This window comes from Mercenaria mercenaria, chromosome 19, assembly GCF_021730395.1.
Source record: "Mercenaria mercenaria strain notata chromosome 19, MADL_Memer_1, whole genome shotgun sequence".
In the NCBI taxonomy this organism is placed as follows: Eukaryota; Metazoa; Mollusca; class Bivalvia; order Venerida; family Veneridae; genus Mercenaria; species Mercenaria mercenaria.
Genome location: NC_069379.1, coordinates 12,284,179 through 12,310,770, shown reverse-complemented (window position 1 = coordinate 12,310,770; position 26,592 = coordinate 12,284,179). Strand labels below are relative to the sequence as shown.

The window sequence follows — 26,592 nt, the reverse complement described above, 5'->3', positions numbered from 1 at the left end:
CAGTTTTGCACGAATACTTTTTTCATATCTAGATATTTTATCTATTGTTTTGGTTTGAACAACGGCATCCTTGTATATTCGCCTGTATACGTATTACCTTTGCATCACTGCATCCTAATAAAGTGAAATATTACTCAGTATTTATGAACTTGGTAACAGTGTTGACTGATTGAATTTATTGTGGTAAATTAGACAATATATTATAGGACAAATGCATATTCAATGGTGTTTGCACAAGCGTTGTGTTCTCATGATTTTGTTTATTTATTTGATACACCCGGGGACTTTAAAATCACCTCATCTAAACACTATCACTGGAAAAAAACAAGCAAAGAAGACTTTCGTAATATACATATTTATTATAATATTGACATGATAAATAAGGGGATTAATGTGGCAGATTTTTATTCTATGCTAAACTTGACTATAGCTTATGTTCGAATTAGTTTTATTCCCATGTACAGACATTCGGTCGTGGGAGAGGAAGATCGAAAATTCGCTTAAAGTAAAAAAAGGGGAAAACCAAATGTCGCCCAAGTCATAACACCATATAAAGATCAAGAAATTGATAAGTATTTCCAATGATGGAAGGTTAAGTTGACGTTTACGTTACAAAACGCAAACGTTTGTGATAGTGACGTAATATTAACCCTTCACTTTGTTTTGTCAGTCGTCGAACTGTATAGTATAATTTATTATTAAGGAAACAATACCTAAAACAGAAACAAATGTATGTTTCAAAGTTGGAATCAATTAACTTATTAATTTGTAACTGTTAGATCTGTACATGTTTAAACTTGTAGCAAATATTTTTAAGTTGTTTAAAAATGCTACATGTGCATAGGTATATCAAAAACGAACACTTAATATCAAACTGGAACGAAGATAGAATTATCAGTGACAATGGCCTTCAAATTATGTGTCCCTATGGCAGGTAGAAATTGAACTATATCCTGTTTAAAGATGCACAGTTACTGTAATTAGTGACAAGGTAGTCAAGTCCAATAGATTTAGCGTAATACCCCAGTCACACATACTGCGCGGATAGGTACGTCTAGCCACGGATACAAACGTAGTAATCCGTACCGATCCGTACCTGAGCCGTACGGATTGGTACGTATTGATACGTATTACTACTTTAAGGTAAGGCTCAGGTTCGGGTCGATACGAATTACTACGTTTATATTTGTGGCTAGACGTAGCTATCCACGCCGTATGTGTGACTTTGGTATAACGGATATCGGTTATACGCTCAGGTAAACATTTGAAAAGATTATCGGCTGTCTCTTTACAGTACTTAATAAAAATAAACAAACAAACGTTATTAGCAAAATAAGCAGCATACATTATGCCTTTGGCTAATACATAAATACGGCTGGAATAACTCAGACGCAACGGGTATGTGTTTTAGCGAAACGGGAATAATACATTTTGTATTGCTATTTTAATGGCGAACACATACAAAATTGACGCTAACGACAAAATAGGTCGATCAACATTAGAATCGGGATCGGATGATTACGAAACATTACAGACAAACAGAAACAATGAAGTGAATAAAACGTCAGATCATGAAAACAACTCATTTCATGAGGTTAAAAATACACACAGAAAGTTTATTTCACGTCGAAAAGTGATGATTTGTGCGGTTAGAATTCTCGTGAATGTTGTAATCATAGCAACGCTTATTGCAGTTGCTATGACTTTAACAACAACTTCTGAAAAGGGTACGTATAACAAAAGTCGTTTATTGTCTTTAGTGAGTTTGTTTTTAAAATCGTTGTTGCAGAGAAGATAATTCAAGTTGTTGCTACAAATGTTTATAATCTTTTAAAAACATCAACTACATCCGGAAGCATTAAAAGAAAATGAAAATAAAATTATACATTGTTTGAAAAGATCAACTTTCCAAAATTTAATTTCCTCTGATCTCCCGAGAGCACCAGCAAATAGCAGATTTTCTTTTGTCAAAGTAGATCTCATTAAACGGATTAAATTTGAAACTGACCGGATGTTTACAGCATGTATTCTTTACTAAAATTGTAAAAAAAACAGTGGAAAACCACAGGCCGCTCAAACACGACAAAAATGAAAGCGTTGCGACAGAAATAAAAGTGTCCCCGTTCTGGTACTCCGTGCTTTTATATTCTCTGGTCCTTCGGAGGTCATGTTGAACATTCGGTTTTACTATAATAGAACGTAAGCTAGGGGCATGAGGGGTCTTGCACATCTCTTATTGATATTGTTTATTTGATTAAAATTAAAATCAGAATATTATTCGGGGCCTCGGTGGCCGAGTGGTTAGAGTCGTTGACTTCAAACCATTTGCCCCTCATCGATGTGGGTTCGAAACCTCATTTGGGGCGTAGAATTCTTCACGTGAGGAAGCCATCCAGCTGGCTTACGGAAGGTCGGTGGTTCTACCCAGGTGCCCGCTCGTGATGAAATAGTGCACGGAGGGGCACCTTGGGTCTTCCTCCACCATTAAAGCTGCTGGAAAGTCGCCATATGACCTAAAATTGTGTCGGTGCGACGTTAAACCCAACAAAATAAAATAAATAAATAACAGAATATTATTCAGTTATGATATATAATGAAAGAAGTACTTACTTGCTAAAGTTGTATTTTTAACAAGAAGAAAATTATACAGGCACACTCAAAAAATATAAGTATTTTATAAATAATTACGTCAATTTTTGAGAGAAGAAACATCCCAAATAAAAATTAAATGCAATTAATGTACAATCAAAATTAAGCTTCTATTTGGGCATACAGTAAGATACATCCAACATATGGTTTTAATTTTATTCATTTAAACATTCAAAGGGCGATAATTAACATAAATGTACATGTATAAACGTGAATTATTTAAGATATAGATGAGTGCAGCTCAGGTCCATACGGTAGTGGAATATGCATTGATGGCGCCAATAATTACAAATGCTTATGCCGTGATGGATTTGATGGAACAAACTGTGAATACAGTAAGTATTTACACATTTCTGTTTTTAAAATCGCAAAATTATAAATCTACCTAAGCGATGAAGGATTTTAAGGAACAAACTGCGAACACAATAAGTGGTTAAACTTTTCACTTTCGAGTCGCAAAATCTCCGTTTTTTCATAAATACTTTTATTTCTATAAAAGCGATACCCAATTGCTTTCAGTCTGTAATAATAACTTTCAAAGTGTAACGATCAATACTTAAGCATGTTTTTGTTTAAGACATAGATGAGTGCAGTTCAAGTCCATGTGGAAATGGAACATGCATTGACGGCATAAATAAATACACTTGCTTATGCGCTGATGGTATTTATGGAACAAACTGCGAACACGGTAAGTAGTTTATACATGTATCTTTGTTGTTGGCTTTGTTTTGAGTCACACACAAAGTCCTTTTATCACTATCAATATAGATATTGATGTTAACTTTAGCAATTAAAATGGACCAATGCTTATTTGACGAAGAAAAGTAATTTGTGCGGTTAGTATTCTCGTGATAGTTGTAGTCACAGCAACGCTTATTGCAGCTTTTATAACTTTAACAGTAACTTCTGAAAAGGGTACGTATAACAAAAGTCGTTTATGGTCTTTAGTGAGTTTGTTTTTAAAATCGTTGTTGCAGAGAAGATATTTCAAGTTATTGCTACAGATGTTTATAATCTTTTAAAAACATCAACTACATCCGGAAGCATTAAAAGAAAATGAAAATAAAATTATATGTTGTTTGAAAAGATCAACTTTCCAAAATTTAATTTCCTCTGATCTCCCGAGAGCACCAGCAAATAGCAGATTTTCTTTTGTCAAAGTAGATCTCATTAAACGGATTAAATTTGAAATCTGACAGGATGTTTACAGATATAATTTATTATTCTTTACTAAAATTGTTAAGAAAAACAGTGGAAAACCACAGGCCGCTCAAACACGACAAAAATGAAAGCGTTGCGACTGAAATAAAAGTGCTCCCGTTCTTGGACTCCGTGTTTTTATATTCTCTGGTCCTTCGGAGGTCATGTTGAACCTTCGGTTTTACCTTAATAGAACTTAAGCTAGGGGCATGAGGGGTATTGCACACTTCTTATTGATATTGTTTATTTGATTAAAATTAAAATCAGGATTTCATTCAGTTATGATATGTAATGAACGAAATACTTACTTGCCAAAGATGTTTCTTCAACATGAAAAAAATTATACATCATGCACACTCATAATATATCAGTTATTTGTTAATAATTACGTCAATTTTTGAGAGAAGACATCATCTCAAATAAAAATTACATGCAATTAATGTACAATCAAAATTAAGCTTCTATTTTGGCATACAGTAAGATACATCCAACGTATGATTTTAATGTTATTCATTTCAACATTCAAAAGGCGATAATCAACACAAATTTACATGTTTAAACGTGAATTATTTAAGATATAGATGAGTGCAGCTCAAGCCCATGCGGTAGTGGAATATGCATTGATGACACCAATAATTACAAATGCTTATGCCATGATGGATTTAATGGAATAAACTGTGAACACAGTAAGTATTTACACATTTTTGTTTTTAAAATCAAAAATTATGAATCTACCTATGCGATGAAGGATTTAAAGGAACAAACTGCGAACACAGTAAATGGTTAAACTTTTCATTTTAAAGTCGCAAAATCTCCGTTTTTTTCCCATACATACTTTTATTTCTATAAAAGCGATACACAATTGCTTTCAGTCTGTAATAATAGTTTCCAAAATGCAGCAATCAATATTTAAGCATGTTTTTGTTTAAGACATATATGAGTGCAGTTCAAGTCCATGTGGAAATGGAATCTGCATTGACGGCATAAATAAATACACGTGCTTATGCGATGATGGTATTAAGGGAACAAACTGCGAACACGGTAAGTAGTTTATACATGTATCTTTGTCGTCGGCTTTGTTTTGAGTCACACACAAAGTCTTTTTTTCTATCAATATAGATATTGATGTTAACTTTAGCAATTAAAATGGACAAATGTTTATTTCACGTCGAAAAGTGATTTGTGCGGTTAGTATTCTCGTGACAGTTGTAGTCACAGCAACGCTTATTTCAATTGTTATAACTTTAACAGCAACTTCTGAAAAGGGTACGCATAACATAAATCGTTTATTGTCTTACGTGAGTTTGTTTTCAAAAACGTTGTTGCAGAGAACATATTTAAAGTTATTGCTACAAATGTTTATAATCTTTTAAAAACATCAACTACACCCGGAAGCATTAAAAGAAAATGAAAATAAAATTATATATTGTTTGAAAAGATCAACTTTTCAAAAATTAATTTCCTCTGATCTCCCGAGAGCACCAGCAAATAGCAGATTTTCTTTTGTCAAAGTAGATCTCATTAAACGGATTAAATTTGAAATCTGAGAGGATGTTTACAGATATATTCTTTACTAAAATTGTTAAAAAACAGTGGAAAACCACAGGCCGCTCAAACTCGACAAAAATGAAAGCGTTGCGACTGAAATAAAAGTGTCCCCGTTCTTGGACTCCGTGTTTTTATATTCTCTGGTCCTTCGGAGGTCATGTTGAACATTCGGTTTTACTATAATAGAACTTAAGCTAGGGGCATGAGGGGTCTTGCACACTTTTTATTGATATTGTTTATTTGATTAAAATTAAAATTAAAATCAGGATTTCATTCAGTTTGATATGTAATGAACGAAATACTTACTTGCCAAAGATGTTTCTTCAACATGAAGAAAATTATACATCATGCACACTTAAAATATAACAGTTATTTGTTAATAATTACGTCAATTTTTGAGAAAATACATCATCCCAAATAAAAATTACATGCAATTAATGTACAATCAAAATTAAGCTTCTATTTTGGCATACAGTAAGATACATCCAACGTATGATTTTAATGTTATTCATTTCAACAATTAAAGAGCGATAATCAACACAAATTTATATGTTTAAACGTGAATTATTTAAGATATAGATGAGTGCAGCTCAAGTCCATGCGGTAGTGGAATATGCATTGATGGCACCAATAATTACAAATGCTTATGCCATGATGGATTTAATGGAACAAACTGTGAACACAGTAAGTATTTACACATTTCTGTTTTTAAAATCGAAAATTATAAATCTACCTAAGCGATGAAGGATTTAAAGGAACAAACTGCGAACACAGTAAGTGGTTAAACTTTTCACTTTCGAGTCGCAAAATCTCCGTTTTTTCCCATAGATACTTTTATTTCTATAAAAGCGATACACAACTGCTTTCAGACTGTAATAATAGCTTTCAAAGTGCAACAATCAATATTTAAGCATATTCTTGTTTAAGACATAGATGAGTGCAGTTCAAGTCCATGTGGAAATGGAACATGCATTGACGGCATAAATAAATACACGTGCTTATGCGATGATGGTATTAATGGAACAAACTGCGAACACGGTAAGTAGTTTATACATGTATCTTTGTCGTCGGCTTTGTTTTGAGTCACACACAAAATCTTGTTTTTTTCCCTATTAATATAGATATTGATGTTAACTTTAGCAATTAAAATGGACAAATGTTTCAGTTTTTTTTACTCCTAGTTGCCATTTACAGACAACTGTTAAACAAGTTTTCTGATCAATGTTGGGTAACTAGATAACTCACGTCTTCAGAATCCAATAGTTCATTATTTAGAGCTGTTCAAACTAACATTAGTGAGTCTAAACGTTTCACATTATAATATTAAAGCAATCTATAAACTACCGTTTGGCGTCTGTCTTGAAATACATGGAACAAACATCAATTTTATCAGCAAATGTGATTCCTGTTCGTTCGTCTTTTTATGTTTCCCTTCTTTCGTTTAGCATTTTTAGTATTACCTACAGTATTTCCGCTTTTGATTCATTTATTCCTTTTCTGATTCCTTTTCTGGTCAGGATCCATGCTGTTCGCTTTCAAAGCCAGTTGCAATTAGAGAAACCGTTAGCGAACAGCATGGATCTTGACCAGACTGCGCGGATGCACAGGCTGGTCTGGATCTATGCTGGTCCAAAAGCACTATGTTGGTTTTCTCATGGTGCAGCTCTTAAATATAATTTTGAATCCTGAAACGTTAAGAAGAAAGTATATTTAACCCTCGAATAACTTTCATCATAAATTTCAGGCTTATCTGATTGTTTGGAAATATTGCGCTACGACAACAGCAGTGCTGGTGGAGTTTATGCAATCACAACTTGGAAAAATCACCGGCTTATTAATGTGTATTGTGATATGTCCACCGATGGTGGGGGTGGACGGTATGGTTAATCGATGTTGCTCCCAACAGACCTAGAGCAGTCCTCTGTGCATGTCCGAAGTGTTCATCAATCGGAGCACACAACACAATCACGCAAGTTATTGCGTGTCCGCTCTCATTTAGTGTATAATATATATAATAAACTGACTAAAGATTAGAGTTTAGGATTAAAATGGTTACAAAATATATACATTAAATATACTTATCATTCAAATCGCTTCAATCCGGTATGTACCGGAGTCTGTAATTTATCACAGACGCTCTAGGTCTTTTGTTAGTAACAAAAAAGTCATTGTGGAAACATGTTAAATAATCGTTCGGTCCAAGGGACAGTCAATGGCTTAGCCATAACTTCAAGCAGACAACGGCAACAAAGTAAAATGTCTAAATCAGTTTTACAATGTACATAGAGTTTTAGATATTACCTTATAAACATCAACACAGAATTCTAATATTTGTATATTCTTCCGTTCGTTTTACAAACATGTAAATCTAAACTAGGTAAAATACAAAATATTCATGTTTCAGCTTTAAAAAAGTATGTTGGAACACAAAATACCGAAAGTTTGAATGTTTGAATACATATGAGCTCTCAAATTGAAATAATACAATATTTGTTTTTCATAATTATTTCGATTTACAGGGATTTAAACGTTTTCAGATTTGTACTTATGTATAATGTTGACATACATTTCATTTCACAGGTGTTTCAGAATCGCTTTGACGGGTCGGTAGATTTCTACAGAAACTTTTCTGAATATGAAGCTGGATTTGGAGACCTGAACACAGAATTTTGGCTAGGTAAATTAAATATGTACTATGCTCATAGTTAATCAAATTATTTGGCCATTAGATATTGCATAAACATCAAATCAACTTAACACGGTTAATTGTACATACTAACTGCAATATCACAAAATTATAATATTCCTTGTTATATCTGGTAACATTAACTTGATAAAAGTTGTTCAAAGCTTTTGCCACAAAATTACTTTTCCCAAACTTCACACTTCGGTCTCCAGTTGTTACAGTTGTTATGTAAACGATATTTTTGTCGAGGCCGAAGGATGAGGCAATAGCACACGCGAATGAGTCATTGCATGGAAATTGTCGATTGGTATTACGGGGTGAAATAAGGCGTAACAATGGTTGCAGTCAGAAGTGAATCGATTGAGCTGTAACAGCTGCAATTAAATGACAATGAATTGAAAGACATATATGATAAGCTCATCTGTGTGACAAGTTTTATCATGATATTGCATTCAAATTTGCAGTCAATACGTTTGCGGCATACATGTGTAAATTGTGAATCACATGAAATACTCACGGGATATATGTGCTGAAACGATAAGTAAAACCGATTTTGGTGACTTAAAGCGGCATGCCTCCAGATCGTTCGACAACAAAATAAAAATATTTTTTAGATATCTTGAAATAAATGCTATATTTCTAAAGAAGGCTTTAAAACTTAATTACTGACAAACTTTATGTTACGGAAACACATGAGAATTTTCTGTTTTTACTGCTTTTTACGATGAAAATTGAAAAGCGGTTGTCACGCTTTTACTCCAGGTAAACTGTCTCGATTACAAATATCTATATTTTAAAGTCATTATTCACTACTTCAGCTACAGCGCTATTAGTTACGACGCAGGGAAAATGTCTTTATTGCCGCGGCGGTCCTGGGTTCGATTCCCGGCGCGGTCATCTTTTTTTCTTGATTTGGAATTTTTCAAATATTTTAGAAAAACAAAAATTCATATTTTAATGTTCGTAATATGACCGAAACTTCAATTTGAAAGAAAAATTATTTTTTTAGCCAAGTCTGGAGGCATGCTGCTTTAAAACATGCCTTTTTGATTTTAGGGCTGTATACCAGTAACAACAACGGCTCAACAAATTTATTTGTGATTGTTATACTGATTATTGTTATGTCGTAATAACAAAATACTAAATCAGCATTGAATGTTGTGCCCAAGGCTCCTTGACAACAAAGAACAGCGTGCGGATTAAGAAATGTTATTTAGTATATAAATATTTCAGTAGACTAGCCACTTTACTGATAGTAGAGAATTTCTCACAAAATTTCAGATTTGTGTAATTTTTCTTTTATTTTATTTAATAGGGACATATTCCAGTCTCTGTTAGCAATTTTCTCATAGAAGTGATTGTAATAGTATTTACAATATCATAATACTGGACAGAAGATATAGACAGGCTATATTTATAGTTTAGAATAAGAAAAAAAATATATCATAGTCAAGGGGTCAGTCTAATATTTCCAATATGTATATGAAATGTAAAGAGCTCATTATCGTCTTTCAGACACATATTTGTCCCTAATAGTATGTTTGCTCTAACATTTTTACACTCAGTTCAGAGTTTCATAGCCAAATCTTATGTAGATAAATATAGAGATAATCAAGATTTCACATTTATTCACTACCTCATTCACTAGCAGTGAATCACTTCTATCACTATTGATAGTATTTTGAATCTATTATACCAAATTGAATTTGGCTGTGCAGGAATGTTCAACATGTCAGTGATTTAACTATAGGTTTGAGTAACATCCAAGAGCTAGCCAGTCAAGGTCAGACATGCTTACGCATTGACTTAGAGGCTGCAAACGGCACAAAAGCATATGAAATGTTTGAAAGTTTCTACCTTGCTCCTGGACCAGCGTATACACTACATCTTGGACCTACTATAGCTTCATCGGGAAGTAGGTATATAAAACAAGTATTAAAACGGCCATGCTATGCCTCATGTTACTGTGAATTATTGGATTTATTTTGAGCAAACTCCTTTTTTTATAAATATTTTCAGAAAGCAGCATATCTTACAATTTTTCGAAAGAATAAATATATCGAGGAGATTAAAATAAAGATACAACTGGCCTACCATATGTTGAAAGCACCTTTTCACAAAACATGTGTATGTAAAATAGATTACAACAGAACTATGATATGATTCCCTATAATCTGCAATATCTCACATAACTATTAATATATGAGGCCAACATCCGTCACTTACTTACTTACTTACTTATTTACTTACTTACTTATTTACTTACTTACTTATTTACTTACTTACTTACTTACTTACTTATTTACTTACTTAATTATTTACTTACTTACTTATTTACTTACTTACTTACTTACTTATTTATCTCTTACTTACTTATTTACTTACTTACTTACTTATTTACTTACTTACTTACTTATTTATTTACTTATTTACTTACTTACTTCCTTCCTTACTTACTTACTTATTTACTTACTTATTTAATTTCTTACTTACTTATTTATTTACTTACTTACTTACTTATTTACTTACTTAATTATTTACTTATTGACTTATTTACTTACTTACTTATTTACTTACTTAATTATTTACTTACTTACTTATTTACTTACTTAATTATTTACTTACTTACTTATTTACTTACTTACTTATTTATTCACTTACTTACTTTTTTACTTACTTACTTACTTACTTATTTATTTACTTACTTACTTATTTACTTACTTACTTACTTATTTATTTACTTACTTACTTACTTCTTTACTTATTTACTTACTTACTTACTTACTTCCTCACTTATTTACTAACTTACTTACTTATTTACTTACTTACTTATTTAATTTCTTACTTATTTACTTACTTACTTATTTACTTACTTAACTATTTACTTACTTACTTATTTACTTACTTACTTACTTACTTATTTACTTACTTACTTATTTACTTACTTACTTATTTACTAACTTACTTATTTACTTACTTACTTACTTATCATTAGCCTCTCCAGATGTAGCTTACAGTACACAAGAATCTCACAATGGCGCAAGGTTTTCTACCTACGACCATGATGCAGACACATCCTTATCAACCAACAAGGCTGTAACATTTCATGGTGGGTGGTGGTATAAAAGAACTATTACAATGAACTTAAATGGGCTGTACCTGACACCTGGTACAACGAATGGCAGAGGCATGATTTATAACGCTTTTGTGCTAGTCAAATCGTTAAAAAGTAGTAAAATGATGATAAGAAGAAATTAAAAGCAATATAAAACTGATGTTGATGAATATATGGTATATTAAAACAAAGGGTAGCGCAATAAAAAAGTAGTGTAATAAAAAAAGAATAGTGCAATAAAAAGAGGGTACGACTTACTAACTCGTGAGAACGAGTTAGCTATGTCGTGGGAACTACTTACTATCTCGTTCCAACGACATAGTTAGTCGTTCGCACGACATAGTTAACTCGTTACCATGACTTAGCTATCTCGTTCCCAAGAGTTAGTCAGCCAATCAAATTGTTTGTTATATTTGTAATGCCTGTGAATATCATGGACGACCTAGTAGGGGTTTGAGTGGGTGGGACCCCAGTCGGGTGATATGAACTGTTCCGTCGGTAATGTTTTTGCATACTGACAGCAGAGGTCCGAAAGGCCCCTGACAATACATGCGGGTGGATTAACACCAAAGACGACACACACCAGCCGTAGATTGGCCTACATACAGTGTCAGAGGGTATTGGGGCCTCTACATTCGGCATACCAAAGCAAGCCCTTGTGGAACGGCTCAAACCAACCGACTTGGAGTCCAAAGGCACATTGTTTCTTTTAAATACTTTTGTATACACATTTTTGTGTAGTGTTAAAACATTGACATGTAATGCTTTTGCATAGGTTTTCAAATGATGTTATTTGCGCAGGTATTTCATTGTATATCTAAGTTTAAAATGTTTTCAGTTTTGAATGAATACCTTTTTAATACATGTATAATGGACGCAACTTGACCCCGATGGTTGACCTTTGCATTATAATACATAATAAAGCACAACCTATTATTGAAAAAGAGTGTACCTAAAACACAAGTTGCACGAGAAAAGGGAAATATAAATTAGTGTATTGGAAAGTTTTAACTGATCAAATGTAAGTATATGTACATTGATACTGCACTGTATACAAAATCATTCCATATGCTACACGGCTACCCTAAACACCCTTGATTTCCACAATGAAAAAATCGATATGAATAATCAGCCTAAGGTCAGCGGTCAAGTTGCGACTACTATATCTAGATATTTTATCTATTGTTTTGGTCTGAACATAGACCAGCGTCATATTTGTATATACGCCTGTATATGTCCCCACTTTGCATCATTACAGCGCGTTTAGTCACTCCGTAATTTAATATGGTAAATAAGACATTGTATCATAGAACAAATACACATTCAATGTCAACATAATAAATGTGAGAAATAAAGTATAATTGTAGATGATATATAATCAATACCAAGGATGACACAAAAAGAGAGCATAAAACTTTATCATTTCCATTGCTGTCCTTCGAATTGATCATATGACACCGGAAAGGCAAATTAATTAATCAAGTATTGCACATGTTGGAATAAATTTACAAAGCACATATCTTTAACATTTATATTAACATAATATCACAGAAAATCGCCTGAACATTACCAGTGATAAGGAGATCAACCCTCAAATGAACTGGTAACCAGCCAACTTTACCCCAATAGTAGTACGAGGAATGGGAGTTAGTATGATGAAGTTTCATTGCATATCTAAGTCGTCTTGATATTTCGTTTCGATTCGGTGTGCTACAATTAATGTTCCAGGGAAAATCAACACAATTTTTTTCTTTCACCTGTTTGGTTTTCACCGATTATATATATATCATTATTGATATCTATGTTCTTTATGACAAATGTACTTGTATATATTGTAACTATAATACTACGATACATTTACTGTTATAAATGACAAATGTACTTATTTATATTGTGTCTATAATTTGTTCCTTTCCTGTACTTATATTTTTAACAATCATTCATGTAAATATTCTTCAGTTATGGAGAAAATAAAGATAATAGTTATATTTTTCACGTCTTTTCAACTTAAAGATTCTACACCCCAAGGGGGGTTTCAAGCCAGATCATTTAGGGGCAATTGATTCTGAATCAGCGACCTTAACAATTCCGCAACTGAGGCCCAAGATAAAATTGAAATATTTTAAATTTTACGTTGCGGTAATGGAGTTTGCACTAGCGTGGTGTAATTATAATTTTGTTTATTTCCGTTATACACTCGAGGACTTTAAAATCACTAAACACTAACATCGGAAATGATCAAGCAAAGAAGACATTCGTTATATACATATTTATTATAATATTGACATGATAAATAAGGGGACTGATGTATTAGATTTTAATTCTATAGTAAACGTGAATATCGCTTATTTTCGAATTAGTTTTATACCCATGTACAGACATTCGAACGTCGGAGTTGAAGATCGGAAATCATTTTAAAGTGAAAAAAGTGCAAAACCACAGGTCGCCTAAGTCATAACACCATATAAAGACCAAGAAATTGACCAGTATTTCAAATAATGGAAGGTTAAGTTGACTTTAACGTTACAAAACACAGACGTAGGTGATGGTCAGTCTCCGAACTGTATATTGCAACTATTTAAATATAATTTCGGTGACTCACTAAAACCGATATAACTGGATGGTATTTAAATAATATTATTGATGCTTATTTCGTTTTTGTTGATTTTTTTCAATACGCAGTTATATTTAAGGGTATAATACCTTAAACAAAAACAAGTGTATGTTACAAAACTGGAATCAATTAACTTATTTATTTGTGACTTTTAGATATATACATGTTTAAACTTGTAACACTTATTGTTAAGTTATTCAAAACTACTACCGGTGCATAATTATATGACGAATGGATACTATATCAAACACGAGCGAATATAGAACTATCAATGGCATTGACCTTCTAATTATGTGTACCTATGACGGGTAGAAATTGAACCATATCCTGTTTAAAGATGTATTATTATAGCTACTGTAATTAATGTCAAGGCAGTCAAGTCCAATTGATTAACGGTTATACGCTCATGTGAACATTTAAAACGATTATCGACTACCTCTACAATATTATAAATACAATTGGAATCGCTCAGGCGCAACGGGTAGGTATTTTAGCGAAACACGAATTGCTATTTTAATGGCGAGCGCATATAAAATTGACGCTAACGACAAAATAGGTCAATCAACATTGCAGGAATTAGAATTGCAATCGGATGATTTCGATGCGTTGCAGACAAACAAACAAAATGAAGTGAATAAAACGTCAGATTATGAAAAGTCATTTCAGGATGTTAAAAATACACCCAGGAAGTTTATTTCACGTCGCAAAGTGATTTGTGTGGTTAGTATTCTCGTGACAGTGGTAATCATAGCAACGCTCATTGCAGTTGTTATAACTTTAGCAGCAACTTCTGAAAAAGGTACGTTTAACATAATTATTGTCTTTAGTGAGTTTTTTTTTAAATATCTGCTGCACAGTGAAGTTGTTTCAATTAATTCCCTCAAATGTTTAAAATCTTTTAAAATATCAACTACACCCGGAAGCATTTAGGGAATTGAAGATAATATTAAAATGTTTGAAAATATTAGCTTTCAAAAATAGCAGTAGCAGTTTTCCTTTAGTCAAAGTAGATCTCATTAAACGGGTTAAATTTGATGAATGACCGAATGTTTACAGGACATTTTCTCTACTAAAATTGTAAAAAACAGTGGAAAACCACAGGGCACTCACACACGACAAAAATGAATGCCATGTGACTGAAAAAAAATCTTTCCCGTTCTTGGTCTGTTTTTATATTCTTTGTCCGTCTGAGGTGATGTTAAACATTCTGGGTTACTAAAGTAGAATTCCACTTAAGTTTGGAGGTGTTGCACACTTCTCATTAGTATTGATTATTTGATTGAAATTAAAACTAGGGTTTCATTCAGTTGTGATTTGTAATGAAAGAAATACTAAGATGCCAAAGACCATTTTCCAATATGAAGAAAATAATACATGTACACTCAAAATATATGCTTGTTTTACCTACACTTAAGTCAATGATTGGGTGAAGACATCATCCTAAACAAAAATTAAATGCAATTAAGTACAATCAAAATTAAGCTTCTTCAAGTGCATACAGTAAGATACACCCGACATATGACTTTAATTTTATTCGTTTAAACTTTCATAGGGCAACATTGATTTATATGTTCAAACGTGCATTATTTAATGCAGTGAAAACACAAACTACTTTCAGTCCGTTTTAGTAAAGTTCAATTATTGATATAATGTGCTTTATTCTTTAAGACATAGATGAGTGCAGTTCAGGTCCATGTGAAAATGGAACATGCATTGATGGCATAAATAATCACAGATGCGTATGCGATAAAGGGTTTAATGGAGCAAACTGTGAACATAGTAAGTGATTAACTCTTTCACTTTTGATTCGCAAAATGTATGTTTATCAGTTCCATAAATTTGTATATTTCTATAAAAAGTGCTGCACAACTGCTTTCAGTCTGGTTTAATAGATTTCAACGTTCAATTATCAATATGTCATGTTTAAACATTTATCTTTAAGATATAGATGAGTGCAGGTGGAATTCATATGGAAATGGAACATGCATTGATGGCATAAATATTTAAAGTCGCTCTTGCGATGATGGGCATAATTAAACAAACTGAGAACGCAGGAGTTGCTTTTCCCTTTCCATCTGAGTACAAAAGATCCGTTTATTTATTCCATATTCATTAAAGGCAATTTAAATACACACCTACCTTCAGTCTGTTTCAATAGCTTTCAAAGTGCAATTATCAATATGACATTTCGGAGAATAGTCTAGCAATTCTGCTCACACTGTGGCGTCGGCGTCGGTGTCACACCTTGATTGAAGTTTTGCATGCAAGTACATATGGCTATAATTTAAAGGCATGAAGCTTTGATACTTTTTTTTCTTTGTCTAGGTCAATTACCAACCTCACTGGGTCAAGTCCCGTAACTCTGACATGTATTTGGACAAACTATACCTCCGTTTGGACTAAGAAAATCCTGGTTAAAGTTAAACATGCACGTTGCTATCTCCAAAACAAATGCAGATATTGATTTGAAACTTCACATGTGTCCCCGGGGTTACAAAACTAGGTGATAGCATCAAGTCCCATAACGCTGGCATGCATTTTGGACACATTATGTCCCCTTTTGTATTTAGAAAATCCTGGTTTAAGTTTTGCGTGCAAGTACATATGGATATCATTTGAAGGCATATAGCTTTGAAATTTATTTCCTTTTCTAGGTCAGTTACAAATCGCACTGGACCAAGTCCCATAACTCTGATATGTATTTTGGCTAAATAATGCCCCCCCCCCCCACCTTTTGGACTAAGAAAATCCTGCGTAAAGTTTTACATGCACGTTATTATCTACAAAACTAATGCAGATATTGATTTGAAACTTCACATGTATCTTTGGGATTATAAAACCAACATCAAGTCCCATAGCCCTGACTGGCAATTTGGCCAAATTATGCCCCCTTTCGTACTTTGAATAGTCGAGCACCGGCTGCCTTACGGACAGCTCTTGTTCTTTAAGACATTAATGAATGTAACATTAATTCTACATTCTCAAATATGCATGTTTAAGATATAGATGAGTGCAGCTCAAGTCCATGTAGAGATGGAACATGTATTGATGGCATTAATAATTACAGATGCGTATGCCATGAAGGATTTAAAGGAACAAACTGCGAACACAGTAAGTGGTTAACCTTTTTACTTTTGAGTCTCAGAATCTCCCTTTTTCCATAAATACCTTTTTCTTCCTACAAAAGGCGATACACAACTGCATTCAGTCTGTAATGATAGCTTTCAGAGTGCAACGATCAATATTTAAGCATATTCTTGTTTAAGACATAGATGAGTGCAGTTCAAGTCCATGTGGAAATGTAACCTGCATTGATGCCATAAATAAATACACGTGCTTATGCGATGATGGTATTAATGGAACAAACTGCGAACACGGTAAGTAGATTATACATGTATCTTTGTTGTCAGCTCTGTTTAGAGTGGCACACAGAGTCTTGTTTTTTTTTCAATATAGATATTGATGTTAACTTAAGCAATTAAACTGGGCAAATCTTTCATTTTTTTTTTATTCCTAGTTGCCATTTAAAGACACCTTTTAAACAAGTTTTCTGATCAATGTTGGGTAACTAGATAACTCATGTTATTGAGAATCCAATGGTACATTATTTAGAGCTGTCCAAACCAACATTAGTGAGTGTAAACGTAATATTAACTGTAATGCAATCTATATACCATCGTTTGGCGATTTTTATTACATCAGTTAAAAAAAAAGCACGTCACAAATATCAATTCTATCAGCAATAATATTATTATTGTGATTCATCATTCGTGTCTAGTCTTATAGTATTACCTATACTGTTTTTCCGCTTTTGTTACATATATTCCTTTTTTGATATATTAAATTAGTAAGTTATACCTTTACTAAAACCCCAAGTCTTCAGAAAGTATTAGTCACTGTAATTAATTCACATTTTAAAACACTACAGTTTTATTTCTTTATGATGTAACTTCCTAACTGGTTTTGTATAATATCGTGCCACGAATGCTTATTTTTACAATATGTTAAGAGAAAAGATTTCCGTTAGCTCAGCAGCTTTCTGTCTAGTTCATTAGCCATTGTTATTTTAAATGATTTTTAAAATAACTTAAATGAAATATGTTTAAAGCAGTATTATTTATTTGGTAAATATGTCTGGTTATTATATGATGCGTATGTCAAATATATCTATGTTCACGACATGAATCACGTCATTGTCTTATTGCACAAACTGTTGTGATATTTCATATATGAGTTCACACGAAGTCGACTGAATCGTGACTTAACGTGATGACCCTAGAGAGGCAAGAAAGTAAGAGCTCGGTGAATTCTAAGTCAGCTTAGTTAATGTTTTGCCAACAAAGAACCCATGAAAACGTTGAGTAGAGGTTGAATTTAAGCCTCGAAAAACCTGCTTTTCAGGATTATCTGATTGTTTGGAAATATTGCGTTTCGACAACAGCAGTGCTGATGGAATCTATACAATTACAACATGGACAAATCACCGGCTTATTGATGTATATTGTGATATGTCTACAGATGGCGGGGGATGGACGGTATGGTTAAACGATGTTGCTCACTGCATACCTGGAGCGGTCCTCTGCACATGTCCGGAAGTGTTCATCAAACGGAGCACACGACAAAATCACGCAAATTATTGCATGTCCGCACTGATTTAGTGTATAATGTGTATGATATTCTAACTAAAGATTAGAATTAGGATTAACATGTCTACAAATACATACATTAAATATGCTTATCATTCAAATCGCTTCAGTATGTGCCGGAGTCTGTAATTTATCACAGGCGCTCCAAGTCTTTTGTTAGTAACAAAACAAGTCATTGTGGAAACATGTAAAATACTCAATTCAGTCCAAGGGGCAGTCAAAAGCTAAGCCATAATTTCAAGAAGACAACAGTAACGAACTAAAATACCTAAATCAGTTTTACAATGCTCATAGAGTTTTAGATATTTAAAAACATCAACACAGAAATCTAATATTTGTATATTCTTCCGTTCATTATACAAACAAATGACAAATATTCATTTATTTGATGAATTGTTCCAGCTTTTTAATAACATGTTTGATAAAAAAATAACCAAATATCAATTGTGTGAATGTTTGAATACATAAGAGCTCTTAGAAAGAAATAATATTGCATTTCTTTTTCAAATTATTTCAATTTACAGGGAAATAAACCTTTTTCAGATTTCTACTAATGTATAATATTGACACACATTTCACAGGTATTTCAGAATCGCTTTGATGGGTCGGTAGATTTCTACAGAAACTTTTCTGAATACGAAGCTGGATTTGGAGACTTGAACGCAGAATTTTGGCTAGGTTAGTTACATATATTCTATGCTCATAATTAACCAAATTATTTGATCTTTAGATATTGCATAAACATCAAATAAATTTAACACAGTTAAAATGTACATGTATACTTACTGTATATAAACGGCTACAATATCACAATACTTTGTTATATCTGGTAACAGAAACTTGATAAAAGTAAATCCAAACTTTCCCCAAATTTTTCCCAAACTTAACACTTCGGATTTTATTGTTGTTATGTACGTTTGTGTTCCTGTGAAATACAGAATCAAAATCTTTAAAATGAAAATTGGACATTAAGTACGTAGGCCCGTAATGACCTTCGGCATTAGCTGTAAGGTTACGTATTCTGAAATTGCAAATGCAGCATGCGCCAGTTGTTACAGTTGTTATGTAAACAATATATTTGTCGAGGCCAAAGGAAGCCGCCAAAGCACATGAGACTGAGTTATTGCATGAATATTGTCAATTGGCATTACAGGGTAAAATAAAATGCATTCTAACACGATCCAATTTATATTTCTATTAAACAAAGAAGGCTGAAAGTGAAAAATTATACAACAATTCACTGTTCTGACATCACAATCATTACGTTATGACGTCAAACGGCATAGCGGCGCACTGGAATAGAAACCGATTGAAAACTGGCAAATATTTAATGAATGGCGTCAATGATATACTTTAAAGGCGCTGGTAACGTGTTAGAATCGAAAAAAATATATCTCATTTAGTGATTTGCTCTTGAATAGAATCACTGTTTGTCGTTCAGATGCGTATTAATTTACCACTCGGGCTGCGTCCTCGTGATATAATTCCTCCGCATCTGAACTCCAAACAATGATTTATTCAGCGACAAATCACTAAATGAGATATATCTTTCTAAAACAACGGTTGCAGTCGGCAGCGAATCGATTGAGAAGTGACAGCTGCAATGAAATGGCAATTGATCGAAATATATATATATAAAGAGCACATCTGAGTGTTGACAATTGTATGACAAGTTTTGTCATATTTCATTCAAGTTTGCAGTCAATACGTTTGCGGCAAATATGCGTAAATTGTGAATTACATTATCACGGGATATGTGCGCTGAAACAATAATTCTAACACGGTCTGATTCACTTTCCTATTAAAAAAAGAAGGCTGAAAACAATTCACTGTTCTGACATCACGTCACAATCATAACGTCATGGCGTAAAAGGGCATCGCGGCGCTGGAAAAGAAACCAATTGAAAACGGGCAAGTATTTAATGAATGCTGTGAAGGATGTACTTTAAAGTCGATGATAACGTGCTAGAATCGAAATAATATGTCTGATTTAGTGATTTGCTCTTGAATAAAATCATTATTTGACGTGTCGTTCAGATGCGTATTATTATATCACTCGGGCTCGCCCTCGTGATACATGTATAATTCCTATGCAGCTGAACTCCAAACAATGATTTATTCAGCGACAAATGAGACATATTTTAATCTTAAATAAAATAGATTTTGGTGATTTAAAAATGTTTTCTTCATTTTAGGGTTGTATTGTAGTAACAGCAACGGGCTTAACAAATTTATTTCACAAAAAAAACAACGTGCGGCTTTAGAAAAGTTGTTTAGTACATAAATCTCTCAATAGACTAGCCACTATACTGATAGTGGAGAATATGTCACAAAATATTAATTTTTGTAACTTTTCATTTCTTTCAATTTAAAGGGACAAATTCCAGTCTGTTTAAAGCAATTTGCTTGGAGAAAGAATCTTAATAGTATCAAAATATGGATATAGGATAAAGAACTCTTTCAAGTAGATTTATATAAATGTTTTCTAGAATACTTTTCTCTAACATTTTTACGCTCAATCGAGTTTCTTAGGAAAATGTTGTTATGTTAGATAGTTATAATAGTTGAAAAGTCGAGATACTGCTGATTTTACATTTATTCACTGCCTCACTCATTTGCAGTGAATCAGTTCCATTATGACATTGTATAATTTGAATATTTCATACCAAAATGAATCTGGCTTTCAAACTGAAGGAATGTTCTTCATGTCAGTAAATTAATTATAGGTTTGAGTAGCATCGAAGAGCTAGCTAGTCAAGGTCAGACAAGTTTACGTATAGATTTAGAAGCTGCAAACGGCACAAAGGCATATCAAACGTTTGGAAGTTTCAGCCTTGCTCCTGGACCAGCGTATACACTACATCTTGGACCTTCTATAGCTTCATCAGGAAGTATGTATATACAAACAAGCCTAAAGACGGTAATCAGGAAGTAAGTTTAAACAAACAAGGCTAAAGACGGTTATCGGGAAGTAAGTATATACAAACAAGGCTAAAGCCGTCAATCGGGAAGTAAGTATGCACAAACAAGGCTTAAGACGGCAATCGGGCAGCAAGTATATCCAAATAAGGCTAAAGACGGCAATCAGGAAGTCAGTATATATACTCAAACGCAAAAGAAAGTGTGCACTCAGGATTTCGTCAATTGAAGTAGATTATGTTGTCCAAAGTAGATTATTTTGTCTAAAAGTATGTACTGTTTGGTACCAAAATTTATCTCAGTTTATGGCCAATTTAATATGTTTCGATTATTTTCAAACTTTTAACATTTAAAGGGATTCTTGGCTATTCAAAACCAACAGGGGTTTAAAACGGAAGTTGTAAATCTCTTTTTTTTCAGATGATAAAAAACTGCCTGTTCCTCAAACATTAATTTGTTTAAATATCGTGTGTGACCACCTTCTCTACTATTTATTCAAGCATTGATATGGCAACGCTTATGCCTAACGTAACAGAAGAATGACGTCACGAGGAATTTTGTTCCATTCTTGAGTAGCGGTTGTTACCCGAGGTCTGCTTGATCTATGGCGTACAGCAACTCGATTAGTTTGTTGAAGTTGCTGATGCAAAAGAATTGACATTACTTTGGCACCCAAACGTTCTGCTGACGTAAATAACGTTGTCACCCCGTTGAAACATTTTTAATGCTTCAATTCGCTGAGTTTCACTAAGTCGTGACGCACAGATTTAAAATCTAATGTGTTTTCCTTTCACCAAAGGTATAAAAATCTGTCAAAACACGTTTTTGTAGACATGTACATTTCCGATAGGCAGCATGTGCAAATAGTGCAAAATTCCACTATCACTAGTTATTATGACTCCACCCAGTTTTTATCGTAAAATTGAAGAAAGGTCTATAGTACATGCTCCGAGCATAGTATGTTGCAAATTGTAGACGGATACCTATTTTACAACTGAGCATGTGCACACTTTTTTGCACCTGAGTATACAAACAAGGCTGAAGACGGCTATCCTTTGCCTTATGCTACTGTGAGTTATTAGATTTTTCTTTAGGCACAGAAACAAATCAAATCAAACTCCACCTTTATAAACATTTTCAGAAAGTAGTTTACCACTATTTGCTATTTGTTGAAAAAAAATATATTGAATAGACTAAAATAAAATAAAGATACAACTGACCTACCATATGTTAAAATTTTAAGCAGCTTTTCTCATAATAAGTATACTGTTTATTGTTCTAGTAATGTCGTAAGATATATAACAACTGTTACAGTACTATGATATGTAGACCTATTATCCTCTATATCTAACTTTACCATTACTATATAAGGACCACATGGTAGATTGAGAATACCCAAATATGTAGCCTTCCTAAACAAAGTCGTTATCTACTTACTTAGTTAATTACGTACTTACTGTCTTTAGTTAAAGGTGACGGTAGAGCATCTCATAATGGCGCCAACTTTTCTACCTACGACCATGATGCAGACATATCTCCAATAAGTAACAGTGCTGTAAGTTTCCAGGGTGCATGGTGGTATAAAAGTGCTTATACAATGAACTTAAATGGGCTGTATCTAACACCTGGTACTAGGACTGGCAAAGGCATGGTTTATAATGGTTTTATTGTTTCCAGATCGTTAAAAAGTAGCAAGATGATGATGAGAAGAAATTAAAAAGTAATATAACATTATTGTTGATAAACATATATACCGGTATATTATAATTTTTTAACATGTTGTACATAATATCATCTAACAGATTTCGATCATATTTCTGCAATAAAATAATATTTATTAAGATTTGACTGTTTTGGTTTGTTTTAAGCATAATCGTATCACTAGCATCACTATGTCACTTAGACTTTATTTACAGCTACAGCATTGTTTAGCTATTTACCAAAAAATGTATTAGACTAATTGCATCAAACATCAGAATGTTATATGACTTGCTTTTTTATACAGAAAAAAATAATATGCCTGGTTTACTACTTCTGATTGACTTAGCGGCTGCGTTTGATACTGTCTCATGGAATTTTATGCACCAAGTTTTAGACATTTTTAACTTTGGCCATTCCATAAAATCCTGGATCAAATTATTTTACACAAATATTGAATCCTGTGTCATTGTAAATGGACATATGTCTGAATGGTTCCCATTACAGAGAGGTTGTCGCAAACGAGATGTCTTGTCACCCTACCTGTTCATTCTTTGTGCTGAAATACTTTCAATATTAATTAGAAATAATCAAAATATAAAAGGAATAATGATATATGGAAAGGAGTATTCCCAGTATGCAGATGACACTAGTCTGTTTTTGGATGGTACAAACAAATCTCTAAAGAACACAATGTTAACATTAAAATTTTATGCTAGAATTTCAGGCCTTTATATCAACATGGAGAAAACAAAAGTGATTTGGTTTGGATCACAAAAAATAGTAACACCATTCTTTGCCCAGAATATAACTTGGCATGGAACAATGAAGTTTTTACAGTCCTAGGTGTTAAATTTACCACAGAATTATCTGAAATTATAGATCTGAACTATGATTCAAAAATTGAAGAAATTAAGAAACTATTTGCAAGTTGGTCTAAAAGATTCCTGTCTCCAATAGGCAAGCTAGTTGTTATAAAATCCCTTGCTCTTGCAAAATTAAATCATTTGTTTTTGAGTATACCAAATCCGCCACTGGCCAAGATTTATACTATACAGAGCCTTTTTTACAACTTCATGTGGAATAACTCTAGAGACAAAGTAAAAAGAAATATTATAACCCAAGACTACAAGTTTGGGAGGCTAAAAATGATAGATTTAAAATGTTTTATGAATAGCTTAAAAGCAACATGGATAAGAAGACTCATTAATTCAAATAATAAATTTAGTCAGTTAGTAGATAGTATTTGTCCAGTTGTAAAGCAAATCTCTAAGTATGGGATAGACTATATTAAAACAAAACTACATTTAGATATTAACCCTTTTTGGAAAGATGTTCTTTATAGTTATTATGCTCTCTCTTTAAATGCAACACCGGGGAATAGTACACAAAGTTATTCTGTTCATTTATGGTTTAATCCTGGAATTAACGTTGGAAATTCAAGTGTTTGTATAAATAGATGGATTTCAGGTGGAATTTTGTTTTTAGGTGATCTTTTAAATCAAGATGGAGAATTCTATACATACAATGATTTTCTAGTCACTTACAATATCAGAAGTAACTTTTTAGAATATAGAGGAATGCTGACAGCAGGAAATGAATTTCTTGAAGTAAACAATATCCAACATCTGCCAAAGAAGATCAACTATCATATACATATTCCGCAAAGTCTTGCAGTAATAATTAAGGATAAAAAAGGATGTAGATAAATTTATAAAGCAATGCAGAATGTAGGACATTATCCAAATTCTTTACAAAAATGGCAGGATGAACTAAGAAATACCACAGAAGCAGAGATTTTTCAAAAGAATTCGATATATGATATGGCTTATAAATTCACAAAAAATCCAAAAATATGGTTCCAATTCAGGATTAACCATAGAATCCTTGCCACAAATTATTTGCTGAAAAAAATGAAGATTATTAATTAAGACTCTTGCTCTTTTTGTCAGAATGAGCCAGAAACTTTGATTCATTTGTTTTATAACTGTGAAGTAATTAAACAATTTTGGCTACAGCTTCAGTCCTACATAAAAAATAAATGTTTTCTGAATTTTGAAGATTTGACTATTTCAGATATTTTATTTGGTAATACAAAGATGGAAAATGTATTAAACAAACTAATATTATATGCGAAACATTATATATATTATAGTAGGTTGAAAAGATAAAGGCCTAGTCTAGAAAAATTTAAGACTCAAATTGTTGCCACATATAACATTGAAAAATATGTTGCTAAACAAACTCTCAAACATGAAAAATTTGAAAAGTCATGGGAAAAGAAACTTAGTTCTATAGAAATATCTCAATAGGTGAATAGCATACATACTATATGAAAAGTCTGTTATAATTTTATTTAAAAGTTATATTACTATATACACGTACATGTGTATCTAAATAAATACATTTTTAATAACCACTACTGTTAGAGAAAGAATTAGCAAAAAGTTATTAAAGCCTACCCATTATCATTACAATGAGGTCCTCCGCCAGCATCTTCTCGCCCCCTCCCCCACCCCAACTTTTTTTTCTTCTCTTGAATATCTTACAGTAAGAAGAAAACCTTAGTAGTTTGCACCGAAGACCTTTTAAAAGTTTTTTTTGTAGATGATAGATGCAAAAGCATACTGCCTTAGCTGTATCACTGGTTTTTGAAATTTGATACTGTATCTCTGTTGTTTTTTTTTTTCAAATTTAACACAGACTGAAGAAATACATTTGTATACATATATGTTTTTTTTACAGCATGTTCATTATGTTAGAAATGGAACTTATGTAAATTATTATAATTACAAACGCTCCGAATATTCAGGTACACCTTCATTAGATAAGGATCCTATTGACTGTAATGTAGGTTTACACAGTAGTAAAAGAAAACCAAAACAGTCACTACATCCATATCAAATTTGTTTCTGTACAAAAACTTGTTACAGTGTACCTTTTTTTTAGTATAAATTAGGCTAATCTGTGTTTTGAAACTAAGTTGTATATAATATAATTCTTGTATCTTTGGTACATAGTGTTATTTAGCCACAAAATCTACCAATCCATTTTGAACACTGAAACAAAATGTTAGATATTGCTACAATGTAAAAAGAAACCTTCTTGGATCACTATAGCATAGTTACAACTGTAATTTAAAATAACGAAATTTCAGTAACGTGTCTGAAACATACTATAAAAGTCTTTACTATAAACAAATGCATGCATCAAGTGATCATATCAAACATTTTGAAACGAAGAGTTAAAACGCTATACAATATAGGGCAGTTTGCTTGGCTAGAATAGCACAAACACATTGTAAATGGAAAAAAAACAAAACGAAAAAACCATTTTTAAACGAAGTTTAACTATATCTTTATTATTAGTTAAGAAAAATTATATGTGTAGTTGCCATACATGATTCTGCAAGGGGAAGTGGTGGATGGCTCTCCGACCCCACTCTCCACAATGACGGGGATAATAAATGAGCAACCTTTGGTTGCTGAAATTAAAAAAAAAATCTATGATCTTTCTG

At 32.7% G+C, this 26,592-nt stretch overlaps 1 protein-coding gene across 1 annotated transcript; it reads left to right on the top strand.

Moving 5' to 3' along the window:
- Nucleotides 1-1,231: 1,231 nt before the first annotated feature.
- On the top strand, nt 1,232-26,175 carry LOC123542108 (fibropellin-1-like). Its single transcript, XM_053531167.1, has 12 exons — nt 1,232-1,727; nt 2,874-2,984; nt 3,227-3,337; nt 4,425-4,535; nt 4,780-4,890; nt 5,971-6,081; nt 6,325-6,435; nt 17,079-17,189; nt 18,214-18,347; nt 19,040-19,136; nt 21,185-21,349; nt 22,844-26,175. The coding sequence occupies exons 1-12, from the start codon at nt 1,448-1,450 to the stop codon at nt 23,092-23,094; spliced, it is 1,704 nt and encodes a 567-aa protein (XP_053387142.1). The 5' UTR covers nt 1,232-1,447; the 3' UTR covers nt 23,095-26,175.
- Nucleotides 26,176-26,592: the final 417 nt, after the last annotated feature.